The sequence below is a fragment of the Sinocyclocheilus rhinocerous genome, unplaced genomic scaffold (assembly GCF_001515625.1).
Source record: "Sinocyclocheilus rhinocerous isolate Xijiao unplaced genomic scaffold, SAMN03320098_v1.1 scaffold2323, whole genome shotgun sequence".
Taxonomy (NCBI): Eukaryota; Metazoa; Chordata; class Actinopteri; order Cypriniformes; family Cyprinidae; genus Sinocyclocheilus; species Sinocyclocheilus rhinocerous.
Window position 1 is genome coordinate 30,782 of NW_015664979.1, and position 22,487 is coordinate 53,268.

Here is a 22,487-nt window from a genome sequence, read left to right on the forward strand (position 1 = left end):
TTTTTTTCTACATTTTAACTGTGTAAGGATAAAAAGGCATTTAAATGTCCAATGTTAATGTATACAATCCTCTCACAAAACAGGCAGTACAGCTAAGAAAAGATTAATAAAGATATAATTCTTTGTAGCCCTGAGTACAATGTTTTTACCTGCATTATTTGTTTTAAGATATGTAAACATGAATGAAATATAGATCCTTGCCGTTTCCCAAACTGAGGTAGTAATAACTTGTCTTTGCAGGTGCATTTTATTGCACTTGAAATATATCTCGAAATAAAACTCAAAGTGTGATTTGAGACCATTTGCATTAGTGGAAAATTGATACATTTTGAAAAATCTCTGACCGAATGTGTGAATGTTGGCATGTTTGAGTAATTGCCATTCTTCACAGAAATTCCGAAAGAAACAATGCTATCATACCAACCTATTTAAGACATAACATCCATTATGAACAAAAAGATACTAATCCCAATTTAAACTCTGCAGTTTTTCTATGGAGGAAATTTTATTTTAAAAAATCTCCCCATTGGTTTCTTTCGGAATTTCTGCTTACAAGTGACCAGTCCTGAATACAAAGGTGAAACATCTTCATCATCATCTTCATCACTAGACTATCTGATCCCATTCTTCATCACTTCTGGTTTTGACAGTGTCCCTGGGTTACAGATAGAAGCCAGATGCTTAAATGCTGGTCCGAGGTCTGAGAGCAACTCAGGATCAAACTCATTCATAGGCAGGTCTATGGGGTCCAGGTCTACAAAATGATCAGAGTTGTCCTCAACTGCGTAAAGCTGAGGTTCGTAATCAAGCAATTCATTTTCTAGGCACTGTATTGAATGCAATCTCTGAAAGTTGAGAAAGAAATATGTTTAGTCAGTGAATGAATGGATGAATTAATGTTGAATTGACCTGCTGCGTGTCTGGGTGGAAAACTGAAGGCGAATGTACCTGAGAGAGCAAACTTTGTAGAGTTGAGCTGCTGATGAAATAGGTACCCTGTCTTCTTTGTGAGCTCCTCCTGCTAAATGTTGAACCCTAAGGGTGTAAGAAAACCCCATGTATATTACTGATTTTAAGATTTCACTAGTTTCACTGAACAGTAACAAGTAACAACATGCCATGAAATGATTAAGGTTTACCTGGTAGCGGTTTTCACTCTGATACTGTTTCCACATCCATGTCTGTTTCTTAGAAACAGAAGACAGTATACAGTAAATACTGAACTTTCACTTTTACTTTCAAAGGATATTTGATTGGGACAATTTCATACATGAACTGTTGTATTACCTCACTGGAATAGCACTGTGATCTGTCTCTAGACCAGCACTCATCCATTTGAACTGGGAGACTATGAATGGCTGTAATTTTGCTAGATACCTGTAATCAACAAACAAAATGAATACAATACAATGATTTGTAGTGTAAAGAATGACAGTGGCTCTATAAGAAATGTATAGTGTTTCCGAGATCTCATTATGAAACAAACAGAAATGTTTAGCATACCCCCTGAATGTCAGTTGTCTGTTGAGCCCCATTACTGACAAAAGTTGCATCCTTTGAGTGACTAACAGATGCCTTCTTTAATAGAATAGTCGGGACCTTTATGAATGTAAAAAAAAATTGAGTAGAACATTAATTTGTTATCTTTGTATTAGACCTCACTGTGAAAGGGCCATTTAGCTTTTCATAAGAAATCTTAATGTAAGGTTTTACCACACAATCAGTGCCAGGTTTCTCGATGTTAGAAGGCAGAAGGGCATCTTCTAAGACATTGTCTACCTGCACCAGAGACTTCACAGTCCCACAAGAGCAAATGAGAGACAGCAACAGACATGCTAAAAGAAAAAACATCTTTCAGATTCAAGATGCTTTTACTTCTTAAAAGCAACATGAAATATTAGAACTTATTGCACATATATTTCTGTCAGGACCACTATCGTCAAAATGACTGACACTTAGCATACAGTTTGGTTTGGCGGTATGGTTCTGTACTGGGCAAAAACTCCCTGCCCATCCATGCAACCCGTCATGAATGAGCAGGGAGAGCAGCAATAATAACCCCCCAATGGTAAACAGTACAGAACAAAGCAGATATCATTAATGTACTTAATGATATTTAAGTGTAACAACATTAGTCAAGATAAAAGGAGTCTGATTCAATGAGGAATATCAGAAAACCAAGTCCTGACTGTGGCGAAAGGAGGAGTTGGGGATGGAGGAGGGTAATTTGCTCCTGAGCAAGCGAAATAGCAGCTGAATAATACTGGATAGACCTTATATAGGAATGCTGTGATAGGTGTCGTATTCCTATAGCTAGATGTGATCAGCTGAGAGTCAGCCGATGCAAGCTTGACTCACGTGACCTCCCAGAACTAACGCTATACGCGTAATTTGTGTATTGTTCTAATGGAAAATCATGATTTCAGGTATGAACCTGTTTCATTCAGTTTGGATTTTTTTTTAAAACAGCAAACAACTCTCCCAAAAGATTCAACTAAAAGAAACAATTTTGTTTAAATTGTATTTTCGCATGACACCAGTGTGTTGTTGTGCAGAAAACATACGTCCTTGCTTTTATGGTGTTTATTTTATTTTATTTTATTTTATTTTATGTACATAACAGAAAATGTGATACATATTTTAAAAAGAATATATAGTTCCTAGCATTCTTTGCATAGGACTTAACAGTGAGAATAAAAATGTATAGGGAGTTTATAGGGAGTGCTTGTTTTAGTACTATTTTTGTGTTTTTTAGCAAGATGAGAAATGAAAGAGACTTGATAGTGTTTAATGTTGAATTTCAATCGAACTGGGTTACCATTGGTGAATAGGAGTATGGAAACATAGACAAGACTGTCTTTGCTGCTTTACTTTAGGAGCTGACTTAGCATTTAGCGCTATTGCTTGCCAACAGTTTGCTATAATTCAAAGATTTAACAAAAAAAAAGAAAGTTTGAAGTTGTGTGAAACCACACAAAATCACTTTGAAACGATTTAATTTGGTCATATCAAAATAACTTAATTTGTGAAATACTAATAATAATAATAATAAATGTTACTTAACTGTCCTCCTGCCCCAGTAATAGTAGGACAACACAGGATAAGAAATCTATTTATCAAATAATTTTATAGGGAATTTAACAGAATCCTGTGCTCACCAAATATCATCAGCGCGGCAAGAATGGTAATTCCTATCAAGCCACTTCCCACTTTTTGCTGTGTGTTGCGCTCCATCAGACAGTTTGGTGAAACCGCACAATCACACGCAGCAACAGAGAGATTCTGGAGGACAAACCTGCCCTGTTTATCAGAGATTTTCACAATCAATGTGTTCAGACTGGCATGAACGCGTTTATCCTTCACCAAATGCACTGTGTTACCTAAAAGACAAAGCAAAAAATATGAAAGGTGATGACCATGTGTTTTACATCAGAGCTTAGTAAAATCTAACTTAATGCTGAGAACACTATATAAGATTCTATATAATGCACTATTTAAAACACGTTTTTTTTTTTTATTATTACTATTATTTACCATGACTGGGGTCAAAGCTCCATTCTTCCTTATGATCTCCCATAATTTCAAAACTGAACGGACCGCTGTACAGATCTCCATCAAGGTCATAGGCTGTGATCTCTGTACTTGACACTTCATCAGACTGACAGACAGAAACCATGTTCTCCTTTAAAATAGGGACATTGTCGTTTTTGTCTTCAATGTGGATCTGAATGGTAGCAGTGCTTGTCATTGGAGGATGGTCATCTGGTGTGAAAAATCAGAGAAAAATGGAAAATAATACTTCTAGATGATAACAGTTTTAGTAAACTATGTAGGTTTTGTCTCTTTCTACAGCCCAGCACACTGGAATAGGCTCCAGCATCTCTGAGACCCTACATAAGACAAGCGGTTTCGAACATGGATGGATAGATGTAGTCGTTACCAGTTATTTGCAAGCCAAATGCAAAACAGTTATATTGTATTACCCTTCTCTGTCACAAGGACAGTGACTGTATAAGTCCCATTGGTCACATGACTTGACTCTCTGTCCAAAGACTCTTTTACAAAGATTTCCCCAGTTGTTTTGTCTACTCTGAACCAGCCTGCAGGATCTTGTTCAATAGAATACCTGGCGCGGGAGAAAATAAATAGCTTATTATTAACAAACTTACTGTCTGAATTCCCCATATGGAGTGGCAACAAAAGTATTTGGACACGTTTAGACATGTCACTATATGAGATACAAAATATCAAGCATATCATGGTCATGCCACATGGTTTGGTATTTTATAGATTGCAACAACAGGACACATTTTAACTATGGCTTTATTGTCCAGATATTTTTGGAGCCAAGTGATTCTGATGATTGAACACATACTCCAGTTTGTGGGGACGTCCAGTGTCAGGATCGACTGCTGTCACTTTGTCTACAAAAGCTCCGACAGCACCATTTTCTTCCAAAATTACTTTTCTTACTGGATCTGGGAAGAATGGAGGGTCATTGGCGTCTTCCACAGTAATGGTAATATTCCTAGAGGACTGTTTTGGTGGATTTGTGATGATGGTCCAGAGCCCATCTGCAGATCTCTCTTTAACCTCACAAGAGAAATAAGGCTCTTCGTTCACAACAAAGATGGTGAGTTTTTGTTCTGGGTTTTCTTCATAGTCTAAAGGCTGGAAAAGAATTGCATGAAAACAATACACACAATATCAGTATAGCAGGTAAATGTATTCCATGACTTTTTTTACTGAACGTATGTCATTATAGCAAGACTGTGAATTCTAACGGAATGATTTCACCTAATTAGTATAGATTTTAATGAATAACAAATACATCTGAAATGTGGAATCACTGAATAATAACACCATGAATTACAGTAAGGATTAAAGGTGAATATAATAACATTAGTACCAACATGCTGCTCGGGTCCTCACTCTCACAAATCATTCACTTCATAATATATATATATATATATATATATATATTGTTTACTCAAAAAATCTAAAAATATAAAGGGGTCATGAACTGGCTCTTATTATTATATTTTTTTGTACTGTTCTCTGAGGTCCACTTATACGTAATGTTATCAAGATTTTTACATCAAAAAACATAATTTAGAAGTAATAAGCTATTTTTTTTGTCTTGATTTTACCCCCCTCATCAGAACACTCTGTTTGAATAGGCTTGGCAGATTATAATAACATTAGTACCAACATGCTGCTCGGGTCCTCACTCTCACAAATCATTCACTTCAATATATATATATATATATATATATATTGTTTACTCAAAAAATCTAAAAATATAAAGGGGTCATGAACTGGCTCTTATTATTATATTTTTTTGTACTGTTCTCTGAGGTCCACTTATACGTAATGTTATCAAGATTTTTACATCAAAAAACATAATTTAGAAGTAATAAGCTATTTTTTTTGTCTTGATTTTACCCCCCTCATCAGAACACTCTGTTTGAATAGGCTTGGCAGATTGTAGACTCTGCTATGATTGGCTTACAGTTGTGTATGTTTGACAGCGTAAATTCCTCATAGATGGACGCTGCTGTGATTTAAGTCAAAAATGCATAAATAACTCAATACATATCAAACGATCTATAAGAAGAGATAAAGCAATAGTGACCACGTAATGAAAACACAAATCCTGCATCGAATTGTGCCTTGTTTGTAAACAAATCCGTGGTAAAAATGAAGTGAAAAAAGGACCAAAGGTGCGTCCCAAATCACGTACTTATGCACTATTCTATGACGTTTAGTAGTATAAATGGTGCGAGTAGTGCGTTCACACTGAAAATTCCAAAAAGAAAAAGTGCACTTTAAATACCCGGATGATGTACTTAAATAACTGAAAAATGAAGTATGGAATGCACTCAATTATGGCAGCTTTAATTACGTACCGAAGGGGGAGGGGCTATGAGACTCCGATTATGAATGACAAAATAACCTTATATACTTTATACCATACATGGTTGAGTACATAGTGCATAAGTACATAGTGTATGAGTGCATAGTGTGTAGTGCGTCATTTGGGACGCAGCTCAAGTTCTTACTTCGGCGGTCTGGATCATTAAATATTCATTGAAAATAAAGTCCATGCACTCTCTCCTAATGTTGGGATCAGAAGGAAGGTAACGCAAACACTGTTTTTCCACAACTTGGCACTGCACAGCGTCTTGATGTCTTCAGAGCATTTTTATCGTTTGGTTTCTGCGTACACCTACGCGTTCGCGTCGCTCGTAAACACTACATGCACGAATCAGTGGGCGGGGCTAAACAGGCAGTGATGTCTACACTGCAAAAAATGCTTTACTTAGATTTTTTTGTCTTGTTTCCAGCCAAAATATCTAAAAATTCTTAAATGAAGAAGGATTTTCTAGACAAGTAAAAAGAATTGTCTTGTTTTCAGAAAAAACAAGTCAAAATTATGTGAGATCTTGCTTCGAACAAGCAAAATAATCTGCCAATGGGGTAAGCAAAATAATCTTATTTCAAACAGAAAACATGATTATTTTGCTTACCCCATTGGCAGATTATTTTGCTTGTTTCAAACAAAAGCTCGCTTAATTTTGACTTTTTTTTTTTTCTGAAAACAAGACAATAATTTTTACTTGTCTAGAAAATCCTTCTTGATTTAAGAATTTTTAGATATCTGGGCTGGAAATAAAACAAAAAAATCTAAGAAAAGCATTTTTTGCAGTGTAAGCAGGAGTTGATCTAAAGCTGCATTGGCGGTGCTTACAATTACCTCTTTTGGTTTCTCAGTTCATGACCAGTAGCGTGTTTACCCAGCAGGCAAAGCACGCAATTGTGTGGGGCCCCGCGAGTCGGGGGGGGGGCCCTTCTCCCGAGGGGGCCCAGCCAATCAGATTAACGTGCTCATTACCGTTTACCTATATAACTAGGACGTATTCAATGAACACTGTGTCTGCATGCTATGCATGTCCTCTAGAGCTGCTACAAGGATCTTGTAGCAACAGCAGCATGTTTCCTTTTAATTTTATGAGCCGAGCATTTAGCAGAAGCAAGTCTACTTTTTCTGCAGCAGCAGCGTAGCAGATCTAGTCCACCAAGACCAAACCTATGCACATTATATTTACATTAATAAAGATTTAACAATCCAAAAAGTGACTGAAATGTGTATTTTTTTGTGTGTAATCTGTGGTCAAGACAAAAACGAGGCCAGGAGTATGCAGGAAGATGCCCAATGGGGCAATTGTTGGGCATTTGTCCACATCTTACCCTACTAATGACCTATAAATGAGTCAATATCTCTTAATAATTTATTTCTGCTTTGTAATGAGATTAGTGAACATAGCATGACATTTACAGTGTGCAAACATACCTTAACCACAGTGAGGATTCCATCATTGGTGTCTGGATCAGTGTGGATGGCAAAGTGGCCACTTTTATCCCCTTGTATGGAGTATCTGACCCTCCATGCAGCAGTGGGACGCGTGTCAGCATCAGCTGTATGTAGTTTGAGAGGTGATGTACCATTTGTCCCTTCCACCACATTAGCTGAACCCTAGTGAAGTGGGAAAATTTAAAAACAGTTGACCCAAAAATGAAAATTCTGGTAACATTTGATAATATATTTGGAAGAATGTTGGTAAACCAACAGTTGCTGGTAGCCATTGACTTTAACGGCATTGAGAAAAAAATATATATTAAAGGGGTCATATGATGCTGCTAAAAAGAACATTATTTTGTGTATTTGGTGTAATGAAATGTGTTTATGCGGTTTAAGGTTAAAAAAACACATTATTTTCCACATACTGTACATTATTGTTTCTTCCCTCCCTCACGCCTTTCTGAAACGCGTCGATTTTTACAAAACTAATCGGTCTGAAAAGCGAGGTGTGCTCTGATTAACCAACTATCCAGTGCGTTGTGATTGGCCGAAAAGCTCAAGCGTGTGACGGAAATGTTACACCCCTTACCATATAAACTTGTACACTGAAAAAAATGTTTCATTCATAACACCCTTTGGGCAAGTTATTTATTTTTCATTGGCTCAAGTTAAAAAATATAGATGTGAATCATTACCCTAAATTTTTTTAATTGGATGAATGAAAACATTTTTTCAGTGTAGTTGTCTCTAAAAGTTAAGATGGAATAGGAGAAAGTAATTTAACATTGATGAACACTGAGAACTTTATATAAACCACAGATGCAAATATAGTTCATCTCGTCCATGACAAAGTGTCACCCTCAGCAAACCACAGGACAAATTTTCAGAGGCAGATTTCAGAGAGGAGTATACCCATCCCCAGCATTCAAAACCTCTGTCTTGTAAACTAAAAGTAGTTAATTGACTTATGGCTCATTAACTTGGTGGCAGATTTAAAAGATGAGAATGGTGGAAATCCCCCACCGCAGTATAGGAAAATGATTTGTTTTGGATTTGATTAGATCATGATCTTTTTAAAATAACCAATGCAATGGGCAAGCGTTAATGACTCAGAGTAATATATGGGCTGCAATGTGACCATGCACAACTTTGTTATGAGTTATGTTATTGGCTAAAACATAAGTACCTTGTCTTGATTAGCCACAGGTTTGAGCCTTTATCCTACTTTAGCCTTTAGTCATGATTCTAACTGTATGGCCTTTTTCATTGACATATTACCGTAACTGTAGGTCTGAATTATTGAATTTTAAAGCAAAGCATCACATTGCCATGAACAATTACAGCATAAATGTTACAATTCTTTCTCCTATCCCAGCTTAACACAGACAACTAAACCCTGTTTTTAAAGGGGTCATATGATGCTGCTAAACATAACATTATTTTGTGTATTTGGTGTAATGAAATGTGTTTATGCGGTTTAAGGTTAAAAACACATTATTTTCCACATACTGTACATTATTGTTTCTCCTCTATGCCCCGCCTTTCTGAAACGCGTCGATTTTTACAAAGCTCATCGGCTGAAAAAGCGAGGTGTGCTGTGATTGGCCAGCTATCCCGAGTGTTGTGATTGGCCGAATTCCTCAAATGTGTGACGGAAATGTTACGTCCCTTACCATACTGTGATGCCTGCGGCAACCACATGTGACGACCCCGGGCTGGACTCCGCTTCGTCCACGCTGAAAGCTGATCCAGCGATCGACAGAGCGAAATTGAAGTATTTCCTCAGCGACCAGCCCGGATCAGCTCCAGGCATGACGAAGCGATATCGTCCTCTTTTGGAAGGCCAAACAAAGTAGTTTCGCTTTCACAACGAAGCACACAGTGCCTTCACGACATGGCGGCAGCAACAATACTACAGCGAGAATAAAAGTTACGCCTTCTTTCTTTGCGTGAACATTTGGGCGGCGTTATGCAAATCTTCCCACATATTGACGTAGATATGTGGGGGCGTGTTAGAACGAGCCGGTTTAGGTAGGTGTGGCTGACTCTTAACTTTTATAAACAATATCTCTTTGGATTTGAGACTTTAGTCTTTGCAACTTTACAGATCTTCTTTATGCACCAAGAGCTTGTAACACTCCAAAGAGAAAGGAAAAATTGAAATCGCATCATATGACCCCTTTAATGGAAGTCAGTGACTAAGCAACTGTTTGGTTAAAAGCATCAACAACATGAGGGTGAGTAAACAATGACAGAATTTTAATTTTTTGGGTGAACTATCCCCTTAACACTAACCGTTTGCCCTGTGATAACTGGTAAATGATTGTTGCCATCCTGAAGGTTGACAATTATGGTCACTGTGCTTGACAGCTTTACAACTCCACGGTCCTTTGCTTCAACTGTTATAGAGTATTTATTAGCCACCTGAAAAGAAAACCGGTTAGACTCTTCATATACATACTCAAAAACTTTAAATAACCTGGCAAATGTCAAGATATTTTAAAGACATGTTTTCACATGTTACTTGAACACTGAAACTGGACTGTGATGCCTGTTGGTCTGTCAGGCACAAACATGATAGCTCATGTCTTTTTGCTGCAATATCCCAATCCTAGCATGACACACTGGTTTTAAAGGCATGCATATGCTATAGGCTATAGTACAGTATGTTATGCACTGTGCAAGTAACAACAAAGTAATTATTTCTGTACTTGCAAATTATGCATTCCTTGAGCTTTTATTTTACCTCATAATCAAAGCATCCTTTGAAAGATATTGCACCACTTTCTTGGATGTAGAATTCCACATTTTTAGTTGTTGGAGTGACAGAAATGATTTTGTAATCAATGGTGGAATTCGGAGTTCCTGGTGCGTCCTTATCAATTGCTAAAACACCTACAATAAAACCACCTGCAAACAGACAATATAAAGAGCATGACTTCATTTCTTTAAGGAATATTTATTCTGAAAATTTAAATCTATTATTTGCTCATCGTCATGTTGTTCCACTTCCATATAACTTTTTTTTCAAAATGAGAAAATCTAAATAGTCTACTAGTCACTCTTTTCCATACGATTACAATAAATTGGAACTAATTATGCTTCAAAAATGATGCAAAAGCACTTTCCTGTATCTCAAACAATAGTACAAACAACACTAAGGTCATGGATTTGAGTTTTTACCGCACGCATTATGATAGACCTATAGAAAAAAATATTTGACTCTTTTTCTTTTCGAAGAATGGCTTAACTTGAAGTGCTGGCAAAAATTTTTTTGAAAAAAATATTATTTTAAGGTACTTTATGATATGTTGCCATACGGCAACAGCATACAATAGTGGAAGTGACACGGACTGGTCCTTGTTTGTTACTGACGTTTTAGTTTGCTTTCAGCAACTACCGGCAAGAGACGGCAGTCTGTCAGAAATCTCGCCACAGAAAAAAACTGCATGTCATGTGACTTACCCAAAGCACATCATTGGCTAAACTAAGGTCTTCTCTTTCCAACAAAAAAAACGAGAATGTTCTCTTAAAGAGACAGTGGCAAGGAAATGAACACAAAGACCATGTTGCCATATGGTCACACCATGCGGTAGAGGGTTAACTGCTGTTACTGAATCAATGAAATAGTAATGTGAAGTGGATCAAGCAATTAATTGAAAAGATCTGAAGCCTTAAAATAAGACAATGTCACTTATTTTGGGGATATCACGATTTTCAATGAATAACAAATTAAAGTTTTGTCACACAAAGATTGTATGGCATCAAAAAAACTGAAATATAGCACACAAGTCATAAAAAACACCTTCATATTACTTTCATGGTGCTCTTTTTTTAAAACCATTTATTGTAATTGTATGGAAAAAAGCAACCAATTTGTTTAAAATGTTGTGTTCAACAGAAGAAAGTAAGTTGTATGGGTTTGAAATTACATAAATGTGAGTGAATAATACATTTTTCCCTCTAAAATCTCAGGGAAATAAACATATCACATATTTGCCATTACTAATTCATATTTTGAGGGCTTATAAATAAAAGCTTATTCATAAAAGCAACATTTCTTTTTATAGTGTTTCTTCAACAATAGGAGTATTTTTTCATGAAGGTTAATATAATAATTATAGTTTCAGATTTTTTATTTTATTTTAATCATATTAATTTTCCGATAACTTTAATGAATAGACTTAGACTCATAATCTTAAAATATGTAAATCAATAATCATTTTCATTATTTATGCAATCTTGGTGATTCAGAACAAATATATTTCAGCAATTCTTGTGTGAAATTACCATAAAATATTACAGTTGTCCCATATAAGACATAATGTTTAAAAACAGAATTGAATATTTTTATTGAATGTAATTTCTGATAAAGATGTAATTTTGTCAGATTATGCAAAAAAATCAAACAAGCTAATTGTATTTGTGTGAATTTATGATGCTACAAGATTCAACTGTTTAGAAACTAATTTCCACCACTATCATATTCTGAATGAATGGTGATTTACAATGTGGCAGAAATTACAAATGGTTTCAGAAAAATTACTAAAACGGCAGTGAAGCTGGTAGACACATTAAACTAGTCATAATGTTAAAAAAGCAACAACTCTGTTTTAAGGGAGTTTAACTTCTAATGTATTTACATGTTTATATTTATATTCATATAAATGATATCATATATAAATATATTTAATATATAAACGTAACATAGTTTTCTTAAATATATGCATGCATGTGTGTGTATTTATATGCCTACATTAAAATAAAATGGTAAGACACCAGTTTGCAATATCAAGCAGCAAAACGAGCTGTTTTGTGCAGCTAAAAATAGCTGGAAGCCAATGACACCGGAAGCCAGAAACATAAAATTTTCCCACTCTTACGGGAAAAATAAGGTGGATAGGATTTACATATTAATTTGCAGTAAATCAAACCTGAAATACACCTAATTACAGTTGATGAAAATTCAACAGTTCGGCAATGATACTGACCTTGTTTTGCTGCTTCGTTTACAGTGACATCATAAACCCTCCTCTGGAATACCGGCGGGTTGTCGTTGATGTCCAGTATGTTGACTTCCATGCCAAGTTGTGTATCTATGGCCAAGTTGGACTTATTTCTTGCTTGGAAGGTCAGCTTTGAAAGGATGATGAAATTAGTTCCAACCTATGCCCTTAATATTACTTACTCACTTAATCCTCTTCATCCCAAGTGAGACATAAGACCTTAATAAAACCTATATCTAATAAAAAATCTGATTCCTCTTACCATCAGAACACTGTACTGCTCATAGTCGACTTTCCGGTGGACTTTAATGATCCCTGTGAGCGAATCAATAGACAGGACACCCTTTGGATCTTCATCCACACCTTTTCCTTTTAACCTGAACTCCACTAAATAGCTACGGTCCAGTTTAATCTAGAATTTGGGATAAAAAGAAATTTTATCAGGATGGCAAGTTTTACGACATCATGGCACGTTGTTTGCGATACTTGATAATTTGTCATTAAACTGATACTTTTTATGCAAAGAAATTTAATGTAGTTTTTAATAAGATATTTCATGTATACAGTGAAATATTATTAATAACAATTAGAATTGCTTTCTATTTTAATATATTTAAATGGGTCATATGATGTGATTAAAATTTTTCCTTTCTCTTTGAAGTGTTACAAGCTCTTGGTTCATAAAGAAGATCTGTAAAGTTGCAAAGACTAAAGTCTCAAATCCAAAGAGATATTCTTTATAAAAGTTAAGAGTCAACCACGCCTACCTAAAACGGCTCGTTCTAACACGTCCCCACATGTCTACGTCATTGCATAACGCCGCCCAAATGTTCAATCAAAGAAAGAAGGCGTAACTTTTATTCTCGCAGTAGTATTGTTGCTGCCGCCATATCATGAAGGCGCTGTGTGTTCTTCCTTGAATCCGCCGGCCGCGCCGTTCTCAAGCCCTCCGGCCTCCGCTCACTCTAGCCCGCCATGTGTTCATAATCTTATTTTTAGCAACATCATATGACCCCTTTAAAAATGCAACTTATTCCTTTGTGGGTAAAGCTGATTTTTCAGCATTACTCCAATCTTCAGTGTCAAATGTGACCCTGGACCACAAAACCAGTCTTAAGTCGCTGGCATTTCGAAAAAGTGACCCTTATGGCTGGTTTTGTGGTTCAGGGTCACAAATGATCCTTCAGAAATCATTCTAATATTTGATGTTCAAGAAATATTTGAAAATGGTTTAATATTTTTTTTTCTGAAATGATGCATGATGATGCATGCAAAATATTTTTTATTTCATGAAATTTTTGCAACAATGTAGAGTTTGTTACTCTATTTTTTGATCAAAAGAGAGAAAGAAAGAAAGAAAGAAAGAAAAATAAAAGAATAAAGCACAAAGTAAATTTATACTAAATAAATAAATTTGTCTTTCTGTCATTCCAATTCAACATCCTCTGGTTTGTGGCTAATTTAATTCAAATTTACATACATGCATTTGAAGGGAGTTTTAATTGAGAATTTTGCCCAACCAAGCCAGCAACAAACCCAGATCTTTAACCAAAATGATATACCACTCCAAGTTTTGAATTATTTTATTATTTGATACCCGCAGTGCATTAGAGAGAAATGGTATTTACCTGCCCCAGTTCATAGGGGAAAGGCCCCGGGTGTTCCTCCACAATGTCAAACGAGTCTATAATCCAGGACCGTTTATGGCGTTTGAGAGGCTCTGTGCTGCACAGACAGATCATTCCCTTTCAACAGAAACAGTGTGTGTTATTTACTGTATGGCTTTAAACATGTTACATCAATTAAGAGCAGAAAAAAACCTAAAGCTAAGAGAAATGTTTCAAATGCATCTCACCAAGATGATGTGAACATGATGCAACAGCTTTGCTTTACCACTAAAAATGCCATTCAGTCATTAACATTTGGATCATTTTTAGTCATTTCTGCCATGAAGGCAGGGTCAAAGGACATTTTTTTTTTGCGTACTTTTTGAGACATTTTGAACTTGCGATGTATATTTACCTGAGAGAATTCAAAGTTGTGAAACAGGTTTGGGAAAAGCTATATACTAGACTCTCCTTTGTTGCTGTTTTTCTCAACTGACCCCCAGAAAGAACTCGATAGGCACTCATGTTACAGGAATACACATTTAAAAGCACAGACTTCCATAAAATGTCTAATAATAATTATTATAGTATTATTATATTGATAATAATTATATTATTAATTCTACTGCACAGATTACTGATTAAGATCGAGGTCCCAATAATCACAATATCAGAACAAATACAGAGAAATCAACAATGAATCAATGGTTTTGACTACATTTAATTACATTTATTTTTTTATTTTTTATCAATATGACTGAATTAGGTATGGTAGAAATAAATTAGAATTAGGTTAAGGTAGAAATAACTCTTTAAGATAAAAAAAATGAAATGTTTACCATTACTGTCCTTTGCAAAACAATGTAAAAAGTAACTTACAGCAAACAAGCAACAGAATAAAAATACATTTTTGATTTAAAATGACACCGAATCTTGAATTAACCTATTGGATAACTGTGACAACAATACAGACTGTACTTACCACAAGCACCAAGTAGCTGAACATCATTGTAGCCACAATAATTTCAGTTCATAATATGAGGTAGAGAGCTTTAACACTGGAAGCTCATGAACTCTCACGCTCAGACCTGCTTCTGCCTTGAACTGAGAGCACAATCACACCTGTGTAGTGCAGAAGTACAGGTAACTACACCCTGGGGCAGTGTTAGTTATACAGTGTACACATGAAGACATTATAGAGAGATACATTACACACATTTCTATAGGAGAAGAGAGCAAGAGAGATAAAAGAAGAATTATACCACAAAAAAACAGTATTTTTAATCAGATGTTTTGCAGTACAAATCTCTAAATATTCTTACAAGAAGTTAAAATTATTTGTGACCTAAATAAGACAAGTAAGACTGTGTAAAATGACATTTTCCAAAAAAAAAAAAAAAACGTAAAAATAAGCTTATATTTCTAGCCCATTCTTGTTTTAAGTATAAAAAAAGTTGTTAGACTTTTTTTTAAACAATTCAAAAAATGGCAGTAGGTTAAGAAGATTAAATTAGTGTAAAGACAAATACGCAAAACAAATTAAAGTTATTTTGTTTAAAGAATTCAAATCTTTTTACTGGAGATATTTGTAGTGCATTTATTCATTAGGGCCTTTCGCACCGCTTTAGTTCCAGAACTAAATGTACAGTACTAAAGTACTGGGACGATTGCTAATTTGGTTCTCGAAAAAGGCAGTCTTGTACTAAAATCGCGCCCAGTTCCGGCGGTGCGAAAACGCCAAAAAGTGGGTAGTTCCACAATTAGTTCTGGTACTATGAAAAGGTTCCCGCGGTGCGAAAGGCCCTATTGATAGCCATCAACATGGATTCAAATTAGATCCAAACCCAAATTATAGTTCATGAACTGCAGAAGCAGTCACTCAAGCCCAACCAGGTGTCAGTCAATCACCAGTTCAAAGGTCACACATACCTGCGATCGCACCTACAACAGCAAGTGCCTAACCACGAGCTGACCACCCTTATTTCACTTCAATGACAGGTAGTTCACACAAAAATTAAATACAACTGCAAATAGTCACCCTACCTGTCAAGCTCCAAAAAAAGGCATCATGAGCTTTTGCACCATATGTACTCTGAAGTCATGCAAACACGCATGTTGTGTTCCCTTTCGATACTTCACTCGTACTACGTCTTGCTAGATTACGGGAACGAGTACTGCGTTGCTTGCCGTGCTATGTAGCGTCGCTTCAGTCTAAGTAAACCTGAGAATCCTATGGCTAGCGCCCGCTTATATAGCCAGATGCCCCGCCCATTCTGGCGGGCTTTGGCAGGCTTCGTCGCCATAGGCTCGTGCAGCTCCGCTGCCGCGCCATTGGTTCGTTTTTAAAGCCCTGCACGAACCAATGGCCGTGCAGTTTCACTGCGTGAATGAAATAGGCTTCAGTTCAGGAGAAAAAAGGTTTTTTTCCCATATGCGTCTAGCAAGACGCAGTACTCGTTCCCGTATCTCAGGGAACCGAGGTTACGTTAGTAACCGAGTACGTTTATTGATGTCAAACCTGTTCAGTGCCCACTTTGTGAAATCATAAATGGATGCAAATTACATGTCTACATATTTCTACTTTTGATATTCCACAATTTTATTGTTTTATAAGAAGCATAAATTCTTTATTGGATCCTTTACAAGCAGCACTCCTAGCCCTCCATGCGTGTCACTGACTGACATGAAAATCTTCTTATCATCTCAAATGTAAGCCTTTATATAATCTATAACTATAACTTTTCAAAATACCATTTTGACAGCTCAGTAAGCCTTTTCTCTTTTGTTTGTCTTTGAATAACATTTGCTTGAATGACAACGCACTACATTCCTGTTATGAGGGTTTCGGTCGTGGCAGCAAAGAGCAATCACATTAACAGACTGCTGTTCAGGAACGTACTGTCACTTTTTACAAGTACACCTGCTAAGCCTGTCATTTTTACAGGCCTAAATGTGCAGTCTGGGGTGAGTTTAAAATGATGTGGAAATGTTTGGCATTTGTTAACTGGGTTGCATGTTGCAACTTCACACATTAGAGTCACAAAGAAAAATGCTTCCAGGCCATCCAAAACGTTTGGACTCCACAGACTGAATTTGTGACCCATGATAGAAAGAACATTTTGAACCAACAACTTTCTTACTATTCTAGTAACTGTTATTAACAAATTAATAAGTTATAAAACATTCATTAACCCTCTGCTAGCTAAATGCTACTTGTTTGTGCCTCCCAGAAAACTACTAAGGAGTTATATGCAGATTCATAATTAATGTGAAAACCTTTTTTTTTTTTTTTACTTTGTCACTTTGGATGAAAGTGTCTGCTAAATGATTAAATGTACAGCAAGTGTCAGAAATTCTCAAGGACACGTCATTTCTCCTCAATCCATCCTCTTCTACATCAGTGTGGCCAAGAGCTGGAAAAGAAATGGCTGTTTAATTTACTTGGACAAAACTACAAAAGTACAAAGCTACAAAAGCTACATGGCTTCAACATACAATGAGTGACTGCTTCTTATGACACTTCTATGAAAAATGTTTAACAATAAGAAGGTTTTTACTAGAAAGCAGTCTGTTTTCTCTTTAATGACAATGCTAAAGTGCTCTAAGCCATTTTATGCAACAGCACATAGAAAACGTTCCTACTACCTGACAGACGACACTGAAATTGGTCTCCTGAGAAATCACACCTGTCTCTGTGAAACCCTTCAAGCCCTTTTCACACTGTTTAAATTGCTGCCGTAAATTTTTTTTCTTCTTTGAAGCAGTTAAGCGCAAAACCCCACCTCACAGCCGATTCTAAAGAAACCCATGTCAATACACAATTACAAGTCATCTGTACCAGTTCATCTCAATGGCAGTTCATTATCTGATGGCATTGCTAAAGGGAACCAGGCTTTTTTTTTTTGATTCCCTGAAAATTTGAAGCGGCAGCTGAAAACTCATCTCTTTCGACACTCTTTGACTTCATCCTAAATTTTAAAAAAATAAAATAAAAATTGTCTTCTCTTTATTTATTCCTTCCCTTTCTAGCTTGTACTTATTTGAACAATGCCTGAAACTTGGTATTACGAGCACTTCCTGTGTCTGTTTGCCTCTTTAAGATGAATCGCTTGATGATTTCCCCAATAAGTCGTTTTGGATAAAAGCATCTGCAAAATGAGTAAATGTAAATGTTTAAATGCTCAGACATGACTAAAAAACATCTACTATACTATAATGAAATATTTGTTATTTATGTTTCTTGCAAAAAATTTCTTCAGAATACACAGTTTAACTGGCTATTAATGGAATCTATACCAACCAGGGATTAACAGGGCCATTATAACCAGCCAAACCAAACCTTGGTCTTTGCACACTATTACTAGTAGTGTGTGTGTGTGTGTGTGTGTGTGTGTGTGTGTGTGTACTTGTCTATGCTACATTGTGGGGAACAAATGTCCCCACAAGGATAGTAAACCCTGAAATTTTAAGAGGGGAAAAAATATTAAAAATAGTAAATGATGTTTATCTGAAAGTGTAACAATGCAAACAGGTTTTCTGTAAATGGTAGGTTTAGGGTTAGAGTTGGGTTAATATAAAAGTAATAGAAGTCTATGGAAAGTCCCCACAATTCACAGAAACAAACGTGTGTGCGTGTCTTAATCCCCTAAAACAGTTAAACACAAACCACACCAAGCAAACAATTCTAAATATTTCATTGATCATGTCTAGGGTTTGGAATTAACTTTTTCACTCACCAGCCAAATTGGCTATACCGTATCTTAAGTTACCAGCCATGCAGAACTTCTACAAGCAATATACCAAAAATACCAGAAATAAACTAGATTATAAACAGAAATCACTGGTTTAGATTTATATTTTTAATATATTTATTATTAAATCTGATTCAGAATCATTGAATTGAAAGCTTTCCGTCAATCATTGTTTGTGGATTCAATAAAACTAAATTTAAAAAAATTATTTTTGTTTATTTGTTTTTGTAATTACAACGATTGATCTGGACACTTTAAATCTTTTATTGGAATCAAAGCAGAAGATAAAAAGACAACCGTTTCGGCTATCTGCCTTCGTCAGTGTGCTTTGTTTTTGTAATTAAATAAAGTATATGAATTTTAAAACATGGCACATCTTGTCCAAATGCATAACACTCTTTATGCTTTGTTGTTCTAATGTTGGAGGCTCCTGGTTGGAGTACATCATTTATGAACTATAACCCACCAAACTGACTAGTGAGTTGATATGTTTTACCGTCATAGGGTTTCCACCCGCATTTGACAGGTTTGTGGGTGTTATTTTCAAACCTTGTTCATGTCAGTAACTGCACTGATTTCCTGCACAATGTTAAAACTATACTAACCTTCTAAAACTTCTCTTGCCAGGTGACCTCAAGAATGAGCTGACCAATGAAATTGGCTGTGGGATGGGTTTGCACTTTTCTGGTTTGAGGAAATAAATTCATGCTATAGCTAGTGTTTTAGCTTGACTATAGTATCCAGGTGTATCAGGCAAATCACTGTCTACACTTCAGCGCTCACTGCATCTCACCACTGTTCATTTGCATAAAGTCGAACTCTTGTCAACCTTATCAATAGTCAATCACACAGTATTACTTATTTTGCCAGAAACTAATTACTCTGTGGCTGGCATGCAAGAACATATCCAAGGTTGCTACGTATGCTGTGTCATTGTTTATCTCCAGATGCAAATTCAACATATTCACTTCCATTTTGGCAAACGGTGGCTAATTCACATTCATAAGTTTTCATACAGTCTGTCTGCGCCCCACTGGTTAGGTTTAGAGGTGGACCTTCAAGTTTGCTTTTCTTTTAAAAATCGTAGGTTTTTGTGCGAACCACATTGTATGAATCATAATACAAAATTGCCAACTTGAAAACAGCTGATTTTTTCACGAGATCAGGTTAGTCCGCACTCCACATACTAAAAATATGATCTTATTGGCAGTAACTTTGTCACTTCCAGCAGTACTTTGCTTTCAGTGAGGATAGAAAAAGTACTACTTTGCATTCTACAGGAAACCTTTTAGGAAACAGTGTGCATGGTTAGACAACAATTTACTTTTTTTTTCCACTGCCAGCAATTTTCAACAACAAAGTGACATGAGGCAACGGAGACTGTCAGCAATGCTATGACGTTCTACTACAAATACCATAAGGGAATGCAGACAGTGGATCCTATCACCTACCACCTGATACTGTTGTTGGATACTGCAGTCAAGCAAGAACACCAACTAGCAACCTATAGAAAGCTGTTGACAGCTACTTAGACTAGTTTGGAGTATGTACCGGGAAGAGGGGGTGTCAGTGATCCTTCCTCTCCGCTGGCACTGAAGAAGACATCCAAGGCCTCCTGATCAGAGATGTCCATCAGGTCCATCTGCTCTAGCATATCAACGTTCACCTCCATTGATGAAATACTTCCTAAGGGAGCTGCAATAGGAGAATCAGACATAAGATACAAAGACTAAAAAGTTATTAGAAGTAAATATGGTGTATTTGGCTACTTATAATCTTGTGCATGTTTGTTTGTTTCATTACATGTCTTAGAATAAAGATCATGGTCTTTGGAAAAAATGGAAGTGAACTTGAAAAATAAAACAAGCCATATATGTATGTGTATATTTACATATATGTACATACATGTAAACATATGTATCAATAGTAGTGCTGTCAAACGATTAATCACATTCAAAATAAAAGTTTTTGTTTACATAATATATGTCAGTGTACTGTGTATATTTATTATGTATATACAAATACACACAAAGACAATATATATATTTTGAAAATATTTACATGTATATATTTATATTCATATAATTTATATTATATATACATATATTTAATATATAAACATAACATATTTTTCTTAAATATATACATGCATGTGTATTTATATATACATAATAAATATACACAGTACACACACATATAATATATAAAAAAAAACTTTTATTTTGGATGTGATTAATCACGATTAATCGCTTGACAGCACTAATTGATCGTTTATAATAGTTTTAAAAGACTTTTTAAGTAAAATACAGAAATTCTGTCAAAATGTAATATTTAAAAAATTGTTTTAACATTACAATTATACCAATAATAAAAAAATATATATAAAAAAATGAAAAGAGTCACCCATTTATGTGTGTGTTTAAACTCACGTCTCTTATAATCTATCTGCAGGTGTGCAGCGGAAAGGTAGACATCGGCATCGTGTTGAAACACCTCCTCAAAGAATCGTTGTCTCTCTCTCAGCCTCATTTGCTGGGTCGAATCTGCATCCGGGAATCTCTGCGCATGTTCTGTCTCAGCTACCAGCAACAACAGAGACAGTCACTTCACTTACGGTTTATATCAACATCCGTTAACAGAATATGTGTACACTTTCATGCAACAGTTAGTTAGTTCTAGTAGAATAATGAACAAGCTGCATTCTACAACCCCTATAAAAAAAAAACATAATAATAATAATAATAATAATAATAATTCCACCAGCAGGGGGCATAAGTTGCCACTTGAAATCTCTACACTCACTGAATGTTTTCAGTTTGCGCTTCCTTACATTCATATCTAACCCTAACCCTAACACGATTCATATGTGCATAACCTCATATCTTTTTAATACAAATGAAATTCAGACCTGTGGTTCGAAGTTTTTGTTGTTTCTCTAAATTAACAAAACGTCTTGAGTGGTGTACATTTCAGCCAATACAGTAACAAATAAGAGTGCCCGAATGAAAAGAGAAGATGAAAGTAACAAAATTAGAATGAGAACATGCTGTACTAAATGCTGCACTAAGACAAAATAAAGAAACATTTGTGGAATAAATGAGAATGTGTTAGAGATATTATGAACATCTTGTTGATTCAGTATGGCTGATTACTCACAGGGCTGCTAAACCTTCTTTACTTAAGCCTCATTTGACAAGCTAGAATGTAGTGTGCATTAGACTCTTCAGAATACAATTAAGTATAGGATGCCATACAAACATTTGTGTGTTTTTCTGACTGAGCTACGGTTCTGTAGGGACAAAATCACTAATACTTTGTCCCCAGAGTGCTTTCAACATCTTCAAAAGGGAAAAAAGGTTAAAAAACTGCACTAAAAGAAGTCACATCAAAACACATTTATTTATAATATCACAGTATTCTTTTTTTTTTTATATATATCTTTGTGTCATGTACACATATACTGACACCTTGAAACTATGGTGCCACTGCTTTATTTAATGGCTAGTAGTCAGTAAGATGTCCTGTTATTACGATAAACATATATTTGAAAACATGAAAGCAGGCAAACAGAGATATTAGTCATTGGTCTATATACAGAGACCTCTCAATGTGTGGTAGCTCATGCACAAGGATCTCCAAATAGACAATATGAGTCATCTGCCACCCTGACCCCAGGAACCTACCAATAAAAACCATGAACAACCAGTTCTGAGCAAAGCACTTCATTTCAGCTTTCATCAGATGCAGTACGGTAATATAA

At 35.7% G+C, this 22,487-nt stretch overlaps 2 protein-coding genes across 3 annotated transcripts in view; both read right to left on the minus strand.

The window, feature by feature from the left end:
• On the minus strand, positions 1–15,063 carry LOC107730486 (cadherin-like protein 26). 2 transcript variants are annotated; one of them, XM_016541332.1, is made up of 17 exons: positions 14,959–15,063; positions 13,998–14,114; positions 12,632–12,781; positions 12,355–12,499; positions 10,110–10,273; positions 9,659–9,787; positions 7,355–7,537; positions 4,376–4,671; positions 3,984–4,126; positions 3,535–3,762; positions 3,159–3,380; positions 1,714–1,835; positions 1,504–1,599; positions 1,288–1,377; positions 1,140–1,181; positions 949–1,035; positions 1–845 (listed from the first exon to the last, which is right to left on the minus strand). In XM_016541332.1, the coding sequence occupies exons 1-17, from the start codon at positions 14,983–14,985 to the stop codon at positions 612–614; spliced, it is 2,475 nt and encodes an 824-aa protein (XP_016396818.1). In that variant the 5' UTR covers positions 14,986–15,063; the 3' UTR covers positions 1–611. The 2 variants fall into 2 exon arrangements, with proteins under 2 accessions (XP_016396818.1, XP_016396816.1); XM_016541330.1 differs by having other exon boundaries at positions 1,140–1,187.
• The window catches only part of LOC107730476 (dysbindin), a 27,465-nt gene continuing 20,020 nt past the window's right edge, over positions 15,043–22,487 (minus strand). Inside the window, exons 2-5 of the mRNA XM_016541319.1 lie at positions 21,157–21,306; positions 20,279–20,422; positions 17,315–17,389; positions 15,043–15,080 (exon numbers count right to left, since the gene is read on the minus strand). Coding sequence (XP_016396805.1) covers positions 15,043–15,080; positions 17,315–17,389; positions 20,279–20,422; positions 21,157–21,306 — 407 coding nt within the window. The remainder of the gene's footprint in view (positions 15,081–17,314; positions 17,390–20,278; positions 20,423–21,156; positions 21,307–22,487) is intronic.

What these genes read in the sequence shown, in the direction of transcription:
- LOC107730486 (XM_016541330.1), bottom strand. Translation starts at nt 14,985, where the DNA reads ATGATGTTCAGCTACTTGGTGCTTGTG. An exon ending in TCAGCTACTTGGTGCTTGTG is followed by an intron (nt 14,115 to 14,958) that starts GTAAGTACAGTC and finishes TTCTGTTGAAAG; the next exon opens with GGAATGATCTGTCTGTGCAG. An exon ending in CACAGTGCTATTCCAGTGAG is followed by an intron (nt 1,188 to 1,287) that starts GTAATACAACAG and finishes TCTGTTTCTAAG; the next exon opens with AAACAGACATGGATGTGGAA.